Source organism: Lissotriton vulgaris, chromosome 6, assembly GCF_964263255.1.
Source record: "Lissotriton vulgaris chromosome 6, aLisVul1.2, whole genome shotgun sequence".
Taxonomy (NCBI): Eukaryota; Metazoa; Chordata; class Amphibia; order Caudata; family Salamandridae; genus Lissotriton; species Lissotriton vulgaris.
The window spans coordinates 1,759,236,848-1,759,249,716 of NC_141694.1; the positions used below are offsets into that span (position 1 = coordinate 1,759,236,848).

General features: G+C 44.2%; 1 protein-coding gene across 1 annotated transcript in view; it reads right to left on the reverse strand.

Moving 5' to 3' along the window:
- Nucleotides 1–12,073, reverse strand: part of MSRA (methionine sulfoxide reductase A) — a 1,022,917-nt gene extending 1,010,844 nt beyond the window's left edge. Inside the window, exon 1 of the mRNA XM_086927997.1 lies at nt 11,712–12,073. Within this exon, the coding sequence (XP_086784123.1) occupies nt 11,712–11,865 (154 nt within the window). The 5' untranslated portion in view covers nt 11,866–12,073. The remainder of the gene's footprint in view (nt 1–11,711) is intronic.
- Nucleotides 12,074–12,869: the final 796 nt, after the last annotated feature.

The window sequence follows — 12,869 nt, forward strand, 5'->3', positions numbered from 1 at the left end:
CCATTTTTGCAAGGGCATACATCAAAGGACATATTTACTCATGCAAAATCTGAAGAGCAGGTCCAGTTGTGGGTTTTTTTCTTCCTCAGATTGAAAAAATTATCCCCATGGAGAACAAAATCCTCCTTTTTCTATACGCCCATCTTTTTAGGGTGAAAGTGATCACTTGCCACTGTGGAATTTGTTTTACGTTTCTCACTATTAAGAGTACATATTGTGCCTTTTACAGGGTGGGGAGTAGATGGAAATGAGTAGATGAATAGCCTCAAACATGTAAGTGTGTGAGTTTGCATGAACTCACGCGGCATTCCAGACATGGTACTACTACCATCCATTTCATGACAGTCCTCTGAGTAAATTTACTCACACAAAAATCTACATATGAATAAATCCTTTAAAGAGTGTATAACCGACTTTTGCAAGTTGCAGCCAAACGTATGTGCATAAATAGCTTTAAGATACGAGCCCATAACATTTCAAATTTGATACGGCCTTGCAGAGTTTTTCTAGTTACGAAATGAATCCAACCATTGCTCTAGCAGCTGATATATGCTCACAAAAATTGGCAAATAAGTTAACTGTAACACATTGAGAGGAAGTGTTTTGCACAAGAATTGCATTATGCGGTCAAATGAAAAAGGTGAGTAGTCGCGATGGCACCGAGTTGACAACCTAGTTATAATACCAAGTTATAAAAGCACTCCTAAGATGCTGCGTCTGAAAATAAAGTAAGACAAAATAGCAATTGCACGATGTGAGCAATGATGCATCGTAAATTCTGTTATAATCAGAACTTCAACATAATTAAAATGTTGGCAAGTTTAGGACCCTAATATGAACGGAAAGCTGGCCTAAAGAAATCCCATTTATAAACAGAGGATCTGGATGGTCGGAGCCTGTGAATATTTAAAGATTTTACATAAAAAGAGCATTGGTAGGTTCACAGCCCAGTATACTTATAAAGGTGCTTAATCAAAACCTTGCTGCAATCCAACACCTATCAAAAATATGAGAGCTGACATAATCAGAGAGGCTATTATCAAAGCTTTGATGAAATGACAATGGTAAAATAAGACCTTGTAAGGTGGTAATTTAGGTTTCCATAGTATATGAGAATTGCCATTGGTGGTAATTGGGGCACAATCTAACATTATTACCACCATTATTTTGTGACATTATTTCAGCTGGGAAAAATGAGGGATCAATTGTAGTATTGCAATTACTGCATGTTTTCTATGTTGTTGACATCAAAGTTTTGATGGTGATAGCCTATTTTCTGAGATGCTGTGCACTAAGTTATTATCACATTACTCAAAATATGCATTAATGCAGCTCTGCCAAGTACCACAATACAAATACATTTTAATGCAAGTGTGCGCATCACCACACTAAAATGCATTAGTCACGCATACATAAAGCTCCTCTGACGTAGCTCAATGAAGAGACACAGCAATTTAATTGAGTAAAAGAAACCAGCAGTGTCTGCTTGCCATAGCAATTTTATGCAGTTAGGCCTGAGCTCTGTTGTTGTTTTGGTCAAAGTCATATTTCATTAACAGAAGTTGATGTTGTTTTCTCTGTAAAGCGCAAATTAGGTCCCTTTGGAAAACAAGTATGAGATGAGATCAGGTCCGGCCTCTCGGGCCATGTAGACCCGGAAACCGTGGCATCACTAAAAAAATATACTATTAGCAAGTGAGCTGACCGGGCTACCGGCATCTTCTGTTAATTTTCCTGGTGCACGCTGGTAGCATTTAAGTAGCCCGACCAAGCAGCTGCTTTTTTAGGTTGAGCCTAAACAGCGCTTGCGCTGTCAGGCGATCTGTTGTATGTGCTTTGTGGGGTCTTACTCCTTCTTTGCTTAGGACTGGCTATTGTGTGTGTCATTTAAAAATGGAAGTATACTAATGGCTGATGGTTGAAGCATGTTCACCTTTCTTTACAAGTTAACTTTCATGGAGTATTGACGCGGGAGCGAGCAGAGACGCGCATGCAGTCCTGACGTATGAAAATCCAATTTACTGAAATGCAAGTGCAGTCTGGAACATTATTACTTTTGATTGCAGTCTTGCTCTTGCCGCTCCTCTGCGTGAAATGCGTGGCACCAGGTATATGATGATGAGCACTGTTCTTACACATGAAGCGCTTTATGTTTCAGTCTTTCTAGTTCCTAATACCACCCTTACTATTTCACGCGCGAAAGGCTGCGGCCATCTTAAATTGGGTAGTAGTTTGGAATTCGGCAGTGTGTAGTCATTCCTTTCTTTTAACTATACTTGTCAAATTGAAACCCAGGCTTTGGGAGTGAAGTTTCTCCATCCGCAAACAGCGCCTGCATGGAATTTTGTGTCAACAGTGTTTCTTACCCGCCATGTGTGGAAAACGTGTCATATTTTACTTGGCATAAGCGACAGCCATTTTGGCTGTGGTCTCCATTTAGTTTCCTTCATAATTCTCCCGTCCTCTGCTGCACGTCTTTTCACTCTGCTTGTGTTATATATTTTTGTAAGGATAGAGGGGGGAAGGCTGTACATGGTGTTCGTGAACCTGAAGCCATCATTTGACCTAGTCCCACGTAAGAAACTGCGGGAGGTCTTGAAAAAGTTAGGGGTACCTGCTCAGATTTTAAACATCATAATTAGGCTCCACGACAATAACTATGCGCAGGTAAGGTGTGGGAGGGACGGTAGCCTGTCATCAAGGTTCCCTGTTCATAGAGGGGTGAGGCAGGGTTGTGTCCTGGCACCGACCCTGTTTTGCCTCTTTATTAACAATGTCATATCCCACCTAGAAAATGTTAAGGACAATGACGCCCCACGTCTGGGAGGCAGGCGGGTCCCGGCAATCATGTTTGCGGACGACACCCTCCTGCTCTCCAAATCCCCGATGGGGATTCAGAGGATTCTGGATGGATTTGGTCTTTTCTGCAGACAACATGGTCTAGAGATCAACACAGAAAAGACCAAATTCATGATATTTAATCCACCAAAAAAAGCTAGACCTAATCCCACCTTGGGTACTGCCAGCCTTGAGAGAGTAACTACCTTCTTGTATCTGGGAGTAACGTTACAGGAAAACTTATCCTGGGACCCCCAGATAGTAAGATCACGGCTCAAACTGTCTCATTTGTCGGGTGCAATCTTGAAGGTGGCAAACACTTCAACTTACAAGCCCATCAGTCCGGCACTTGAAATGTACCAAACCCAAGCTAAGGCAGCCGCAACATATGGGAGTGAATTATGGGGGCACAAAGCTGGCCAAGAATTAGCAAGAGGGGAAAATAACTTTCTTAGACGCCTCCTGGCTCTTCCTCGAGGCACACCGCTCTTGCCCTTGAGATTAGACATGGGCCTCCCCTCTATTGCTGAGGAGCTAGAGTCAAAGCCGGTGAGGTTCTGGCATAGGCTATGGTCCACTAATGAACTTCATCATTACAGGCAGGACCTTATTCATGTCATGAACCTGAACCAAAGTAACAAAATCCCTTGGCTCGCTTTTGTAAAAAAAGAACTGCACTCCATGAATTTATCCGAGCTAGGGGAGGACCCCGAACAGGGCTGTTGAAGGGTTTCTGGCAAAAGCTTGGTCCAAATGTATAAAGACAATAGACTATTTCTCCTGCTGAACGCACAAAATAGCGGCACTCTTACAGACCGGTTTCTGGAATCCAAAAATTCCTATGTATTCGAAAGTTTTATGGATTTTATTTTTCCCATCTTTGCTAGGAAATTGTTTGTACAATGGAGGCTAGGTACACTGCCCACTAGAACATTCACTCACAAATGGCTTAAGGGTGGTGATAAAATGTGTCCATGCTGTAACACTCATGAGGAAGATGAACTTCCTATTATGTTTGTCTGCCCTGCCTATAACAAATCCAGAAAGTATTGGTTAGCGCCTCTCTGCAGAAATTTGGGGTTTAGTAAGTATTCACATGCTTACAGAGTAATGAAAACCTGCACTCTTGCCCATATTGTGTTTGCAGTAGCCAAATTTCTAATGGCAGTTTGGCAGATTAGGAAGAAAAAAACCCTCTAATGTGTGGACATTGCTATGATCTGTTTTAACCTCCTTTTGCCTTTATTAGGTGGGAAATTAACTGCAAGAACTATATGAATTGTGTTTTTAATAAGTAATGTTTTTATTGTGTTTTCGTATTGTATCTTTTATGGTCTATATGACCGAAATAAAGAATTTTTGGATTGGATTGGATATATTTTTGTTGGCTTCCTGACTCAGCTCCTCGCTCTCCATCCTTCTGCCTCAAGCTGCTCTTCTCCTTCTCACTCTACTTCCATCTCCCTCACACTGCTCTTCTACACCTCTCTCCTTCCTTGTGCGTAATGCTGCTCTCTTCACTTTCCTTCCTTGTGCCTCACACTGCTCTTCTCCTCCTGACTCTCCTTTCATGACCCTCATGATACTCTTCTCCTCCTCTCTCCTACCTTGTGCCATACTGCTCTCCTCACTCTCCTTCCTTCTACCTCAGTTTGCTCTCCTCCTCACTCTCTCCCTTCTCCCTCATGCTGCTGTCCTCACTCTCCTTTCTTCTGCCTCATGCTACTCTCCTCCTCACTTTCCTTCATTCTCCCTCATGCTTTTCTTCTCCTCCTCACTCTCCTTCCCAATTCTTCACACTGCTCTTCTCCTCCTAACTGTATGCTTCATACTGCTGCACAGCTAACAATTACATTATTCCACTACACACCACATACAGACACTCAATAACACATGGCTAAAATACAATACCATTAGCAAAGCCAAAGGCTCTAACTTAAACAAATGTGAGACCTATTGCATTTCCAATGTTTGTTAAAGACTGGGGTGAAGGTTGAGCATTAACACACACTACTGGTTCTAGTGCTGCATATTTTAAATCACATCAGTAAATTTGGTATGCCCCAGAAGTTCTACTACACACTACATGTGCTAAAATGTCATTTGAGAGCCCAGCGGGAAGAAATTCCTGCTTGGAATAGGCATATGAATGCATGTAGGTCACAAAATTATTTAATACTAGGACAGTTATCGCCAGTAAGATGCAAGACTATATACACACAAAATAACATACCATGACACCTTGTTGGATATAAAGAGACAGATGTGTCACGTCAGAACTGTGTAAAGTGCATGGTTGTCCGGCAAGCGATTACCAACCCGAGGCTTGAGAGCATCTGGCATCAAAGAACAAATAACAGCAGCTTTTTAAAAGAAGCCTAGAGACGACTTTTGATTTTCAACTGGCTTTTAGCAAGACTGTGCCCATCAGGAGGACTGTCCTGTGGCCACACGCAACGCTGAGGTGCTCACTCAATATTCCCTTCGCAATAAAATACCTGCAATTCTAGCATGCATATAACAATTTTAAATCCCAGGTTATTGAAAATGTCTTCTTTCTCTACCAGTGACTAAATTACGTATTTCCCGAATTCCAGAGTAGACGAGTATCAATGTGTCTGAAATCTGCTGTTGTCCTTTCTGTGTTCTCCCAATACACTAACTGGGCTACTAGCATCAATGAAAGTTTGACCAGTTTCTACTACCCACCACCTGCAGAGACAGAACACTTCTATCACCCCAGAATGTTATCAACAGGTTTTCACACATCTACCCCTTTCCTTACCTACCCTTAGCACACCCCTCCCACCTCCAAAGCAGCATGTCCTCGCACAGTGCAGCTTTCACTTTGGACTCATCTGCTTGCAGTGTTTGAGGAGTTTCCTCCAAAGCCAACCCCTTCCAACACATGATGGTCACGCGCCTTTATTTATTTACCAGCCCGCTTTTACTAAACATTTACATGTACAATCTAACAAGCATTTGCAGTGCAATAGGTCTCGCAATTTACGCGAGTTTCAGCTATTGACATTGCAAATGCCAATGCCATGTATTTTTGTTTTCGTTTTTAAAACATAAATAAAAGGCATTGTTATTTACAATTCTCGTGTCCCCAAGGTAAATAACACTCGGACACTATAATGCCTTTTGTAGGAGCTTTATTCTTTGCTTCCATCGGCCAACTCGTCCCTACTCTAACTGCCTTCCCATTCCGGTTCCCTGCTCCTCCCACGAATCTACCCCAAACACTAGACTGCTGCACACGATACTACATCCCCCCCTTTCTTAACAAAATAGAATTAACTTCAAACATGTTTATAGTTCCTTGACTGGCCGCACAGGTCTGCGGATTGTCCGCATGGGTCATAGACGTGTTTCCGTTCCAGGCTTAGACTCAGTCAGCTCCTCAGGCGTTGGCAAGGTATAGTCTGTTGGAGACACTGCATTCTTCGATCTGTCGGCTGTCTTGACAAGAGTATCCTTGACAGCGGGAGTGCACCTTTGAAAGTGCGAGACATTGTGTGTGATCCTCTGGTTCTCAGATTTGTTGTGGTTTCCAATAATCTTCTTAGTTATCCACTCATTTACAGATTCTGACGGGATCGTGGTTGCCTTTTGTGTAGTAAATGTTGATGGCTCAGCTCGATGGCGGCAATCTGTTTTTTTTGGTAGCTCTTGTTCGACTGACGCTCGATCTCCTTCAAGATTGGACGGTGTTCTGGTTCTCTTCCGAACATCTGCAGGAGATTTTACTTCCTTTTGTCTCTTCCGGTCGGGGGCAGCAATGTCCTCTTGTTCCGAGTCGTGCATACCAGACAGTAAGGCACTATCTGACATGGGTGGCTCGGTTTGGTCTCGGGACTCATTTGTTGACCCGATTTGTCTCACCCACTCCCACTCGCATTTGGGACTGGTGGACTCTTTGATCATCCGGGCATGTGTATGTTTCTTCCTTATCCACACATTTTGCCTTCCTTGCTGAGTGGCAGGATAGTCCTTTCTCACCCGGTAGGTGCTGTCCCGTATATCTGTTTTCCTTCTGCAAGCGCGTTGAGTCAGCCTCGCTGACCCCTTCAGGGGTGCCGGTATATTCTTTATGTCTTGAAATAACTGTGACTGACATGACGTGTTGTATTGTGGGGTAATCAAATATTCTGAGTCATTGACGTGAGATATGCGGCTCTGGACTGGGAGAATGTTCTCTGATTCTATTGTGCATTTTGGTGATTGATGCCATGAGCATTTTAAGGACCTTGATTCGGTTGACCGGAGTGATCATACAGACATGCTTTCTGAATTGGAGGAGCCTTTTGCTGATTTCCTCTGAGAACGTTCCTTTGAGAGTGTTTAGACTGATACATTTCTTGAGCTGGTAGTCTGTGATGACATGTTCCTGGAGTCGGAGTCATCTGTAAGACATTTTTGTGGGTGTAGCTTTTGAAGTGTCTTTTGTGTTATTGCTGTGGATAGGTTATTTGCTAGCCACACGTTTATTTCTTTGGTCTGGTCATGGAGCATTTGGTCTCTGTCCCGCTCACATGACATTAACTGTCTCTTCCCAGTTTTCTCATTGTCATGGATGTCTTGAGTGCACATGCATTCCCTTTTCGGTGCCTGAGTGGCTTACCACGCCTCATGTGATTTGTTTCTTCTTCTCGTTTGTTGGGTGCACTGACGGCAGTGACACTTGTGTAATGTGTCCTACTGCTTAATGCTTCTTCAGAAGTGTCTACGACATTTGATGGGCAGTGGGTTGCTAGAGTGTGTTCGTATACCGGTGTCCAAAGTAGGCGTGACTTGTCCACTCATCTGTATTTGGTCCTTTCTACATATCCATTGAGCAGTCTGTCATCTGTCTCCTTTGTGTGGTCTGTCCCACTTGATGCTTCATCCGAATAGTTTATAATGTCTGTTGAATGAATCAATGAAGACGTGTCAGTGAGGCTGTCGTAATCATCCTTAACTGCCTTTTGTATTGTTAACTCAGGGTGTTTCACGTCGCTTGGTTTCTTCCGCTGTCTTATCTCTATTCTGCCTTCGCCCTCCCTCTTTCTGGTTTTGTTTGTTTCTTGGGCTTTCTTCACAGACATGAGAGACGTCTCCTTTCTTTTATCTTCGTGAGTTGCATTCGAGTGCAGTTCTTTTGCTAATTGTCTTGCTTTAACCCGCTCTCCAACGTCAGCCCTCCTGATGATTTCTTTTAGCGAGAATTGCCCTTGAAGGATCTTGCTTTTTGTGTCAGGTTTTGAACAACCTTCGATTACCCGGAGTCGAACTGCTTCCTCATCTGTAAATGTGTTGAAATGGCAGTGGTGCACCAGACTTTGTAGCCTTGTTATGAAGTTTGGTAATGATTCCCCGGGTTCCTGCCGTGCCGCGTCGAAGGCGATGCTGCGTTCATGATCCACGTCTTCCTTTGTGTCGAAATGAGCGCATAGCGTCTCTGAGCTTTCCATATGTCTCTGTGTCTTTTGCTGAAAATGTTCTGATTAAGCGTCGGCCTTCGTGACCTACAAGCTGAAGTAGCAATAGTAGACGTTTTCCATCCCTTCGCTCACCGGTTGTTTCAAGAAAGTCACCCAGTGATTCCAGCCACCTGTTCCATTGGGGACACAAACTCTGACTGTTGGTCTGCGTCACTGGGGGTGGTATTTCAATGCAGGGATTGGACCGCGGTGTCACTTTTTCCACCGCCATGAGGGAGGAAGGTTATAGTCTGCTGCCGTCACAGGGCTGTTTATTTTGCTTCCCGTTTTATCCGCTGACCCTCTTCGGCCGTGGTCCTGTGTCTGGTTGTTTCTTTGATTTTGGCAAGATTCGCCGGTCCCGGGTGGTTACTGTATTTTGTCTGCCCTTAGCACGACTGTCTCAGTATGCTTCGGTGAGTTAAGCTTGGATTTCCTGAATTTGGAATGATCACCACTCAGCTGCATCATGCGTGAATCGTGGTACAGCGAATTCCCGCTTTCTTTAGTGTCATGTGCTAGTTGCAGGTGGTTTGGAGTTCTTTCGCGATGATACGTGGCAAAGTTGACATCTTGTTCTTGCGTCTCTTTCTGGACCTGTGCAGGTGATCCAATCATTTAGTTGATGAGAGAAAACTTCCTGGATACCTGTTTACTCAGCTTCTAGATCATTTGATTTCTTAGGGTTTCAATTATTTATTTTCACGTGGTGCTGAAAGTTACTTTGGACCTTGCCTTTGCTGGTGCTCGTTACGTTCGGGATCCGCATTGACTCATGCTCGTCGCATTCGAGATTTACATTTGCTGGTGCTCGCTAAGTTTGGAACTTGTATTTGTCCGTGCTTGTTGCATCCAGGATTTGTATCTACTTGTGCTTGTTTATTTCAGACTTTGTATTTGCTTGTTTGTTTGCATCAGCTTGCATTTGCTCAGGCTTGTTTGCATTTTAATTTGCACTTGCCTGTGATTGACTATGTTTGACGCCTGCATTTGCTTGCGCTTGTTTATTTTGTAATTTGTATTTGCTTATGCTTGTTTAATCACCTTGCATTTGCTCGGGCTTGTTGCACTGTAACTCTTCCATTTGCCAGTGCTTGATACCAAAAGTCTGTCTGCCTGACCCAAAAATGGCCGCTCACTGTCTTTCGATGGGGAATGTCTATGGCCGCTTGACTTCAAAATGGCTGCCACTCTCAAAATCCCATACCTCACGAGATTTGACTCTTTCTTGGATTTACTTTCCAGTCAGGCACTCACCCGGCAGACGCGCACCACGCGGGACCTGGGGGTCTTCCCTTCAAAGGTCCTGGGCTACCATCATTCACCTCAGAGGGCTCCGTGCTGCAGGTAGGACCGTGGTGGGCTCCCGACGTCCTTTTTCCACTCGCTGTGCGCAACCATGCGCAATCTCACGCATCCGAGGTGAGTACCCACGATTTGGCGCTCAATAGCGCATTCGATCTAGCGCTCACTAACGCGTTCAGGCATGCGCTCCACATGGTTTTCCAGCCACGGAGCTACGGCATGTATCACTGGGTCATCTGCATCGACTCTAGCAGCGGTCTGTCCTCAGGCACATTTGTCGCGACGGCGACCTTCTGCTGGTGCCTCATGAGACGAGTTGTTCAGCTCCTGGGATTCGTGCGCAGGCATAGCGCAACCATCCCACCCTCGTTGCCAGTGTCGTGTCCCCAAGGTAAATAACACTCGGACACTATAATGCCTTTTGTAGGAGCTTTATTCTTTGCTTCCATCGGCCAACTCGTCCCTACTCTAACTGCCTTCCCATTCTGGTTCCCTGCTCCTCCCTTTCCTGCTCCTCCCACGAATCTACCCCAAACACTAGACTGCTGCACACAATACTACAACAATGGCAATAGCTTAAACTCTCGTAAATGCGAGACTTATTACATTGCAAATACTTGTTTTTTACTGTAGACGTTCGGTGCTGATGAACTTTGCTGCAGGGCACACATGTGGGCTAGAGTGCGACCGCAACGTAGCTCAATGGGATCGAGACTGCTTCTGTAATTTGCACTGGGGGGGGGGGGGGGGGGGGGGGTGGCATGGGTTGAGTGCCGGACCGGGTGGGCTAGTACCTTCCTGTCTTTTTTTGGGGTCAATAGGGTGATACTATGAAGCAGGCGAATGCTGTGGGCTTATGGCTCGGATATCACAAACGCATCTACAGGGCAACATCACAATTGCTTGGTATGGATGCACTACAGGTGGTGCAAGCACTGCCCCACCTGGCTCCCTTCCCATCCTCCAGCAGGCCCAGTGCCGCCTCCTACTGCTTCACAGCACCGTTCATTCAATCACAGTACAATTCACGAATATACACATACATGCAAAAGTATACTACGTACACACACATACCATCACCCACACCCCATCTGCAAAAGCAGCTGTACATATCTTGATTCGATTTGACCCTCCCCCCCCCATCTTCAGTGTCATGTCTAGGTCATATGGAAGAAATCCTCTTCAATGAGGTTACATCTAGTGCGGTTGGGCTGAGCAAATCCCACTTCATGTATATTTTAAATGATGTGGTAAAAACAGGTCACGCCCACTAGTACCCATCAAGACCTTTATTCAGGAGATTAACGGTAATGTTATGTAAACTATTTAAATAAACTAGCAGAAACATCTGTCATTTAAATAAAAAAAGATACAAATGTATTTAACGTGATATAAAATACAGTATTTATAAATATATATATACATATCGTAATAGCTGTGTTTACGTGCGAGACTAAAAGGTCAATAAAGAGTTGTGGTATTTTGACACACGGCAAGCATATTTGCTCATGCATACAACCGTCATCCAAAAAAACACGAGGGAATGTGGCCCAGTTAAACACACAAACAAACATCCCTGCTCACATAATTAACATAGTAACCCCAGGTGATCTGGGCCAGACCTCAAATACTGCATTTAGCTAACTTCTACGGCTACCACGCATGCGTACCCCTTTGAAACAAGTATGGCAATAACGAGTCTATATCAAAAGTGAAAACGGACTAACACCGATGCCTGACATATTACACAACAGCGTCGTCGCGTTTTGCAGTTATACCACGCGTTAAATTATCGTCAATCTCAAGCAAACAGGTATATGAATGTCGAGAAATGCACTTTATCTGAAACTATTTGCACTGGTCCCTATCCCATGAACTGTCAAATTAACTTAGGTAACCTTGACTCTCCGTTTAATCATGTATCATGTAAACTCTTTCCAATATGGCCGCTCGCTTCACCATACCAAAGCATTTCTTGTGACAGAGCTGAGCTGTTTTGTTTACACCCAATGGAAATAAATCAGTAACCTGCCAGTGTGCCTACCGCGTCGCAGCCGTTCATATTTGCCACACCTTTGTAAACCTCCCTCGGTCACGTCGTACCTGAGACTTTGATGCTTTGATCTCGGCCTCTCAGCGCTTGCTCCGGACCGTTTGGAAGTTGTGACTTGGAGCTCATGTCTCCCATGCGAGAGGCGCCCGTCACCCTGCAGACCCACAGTGCAGCAAGGAGTCGTGGCAGCGGGGTCCCAAACATAGACCGTAGGGTGACCTGGTGTCCTTCTGCTGGCTCACGGCGGCTGGGAAGCAGCGGGCTTTGGCGACAGAAGCGGACGGAGGCACCTCGTTTCTAGAGCGACCGTTAAGAGTAGCTGCTCAAGAAGGGTGTGGAAAAGTTCTCCGCCAGTGCTGAGCAAAGGTTACCCAACGCGCGTTACCTAACTTGCTGAACCCTTGTTTACTCCACATTCGCTGCTGAGTAACTCATTTTTCTTTCACCACTGACCAGCCCATCACAAAATAGAGAAGTCCTACTAAAACTCATGTTAAAACAATACGGGATTTTAAACTTTTTGTTGCATGTTATGCTTGCTTCATGTGAGGAAATCAGTATTCTAAGTGGTGACACTTGGAGTCATCAGCACTCCAAGTGTCACCACTTAGAATACTGATGACCCTTGGAGTGCTGATGACTGATGGTTCGGTATTCCTTAATAGGCGGTTGCTGAGGCAGAATGTTTAAGGCTTAGCTGCTGTATCTTTATATTAAAATAAAGAACTTTGAACCTACCTGCTGTCTCCTGGAGGTTACCCTCTTCAACATTTTAATAACATTTAAATTAGGAACGTAGCTGTTTATCAGGATCATGTCTGCTGTGCTATCCAGTCCACATTTTTCCTTTTAAAATATGGGACTTTTAGTCCTGCTTTATAATACAATAAACAGAACTAGAAGTAACAGAATTTAAATAAATTTAAAAAAAAGCATGGACTGGAGTTGCACCTCTATCGGTATTTTCACATTACAGTATATGACATAGCATATAACAAAGAGCCCATTTTGCGGCTGGAAAGCCAAAAACTGGGACATTTCACAAAGCTAGAAGAAGGACTACAACTTTACCTACAGCGAGCGCACATAATGACAGCGCTCCTCAGGAGAGAATTGCAGAACAGGCAGTAAGAACATACATCAAATGCAATTTTTAAACCCAGTAGCTTGCCTGTTAATTAAATTGTTTTCTTGAAATAACTGCTAAC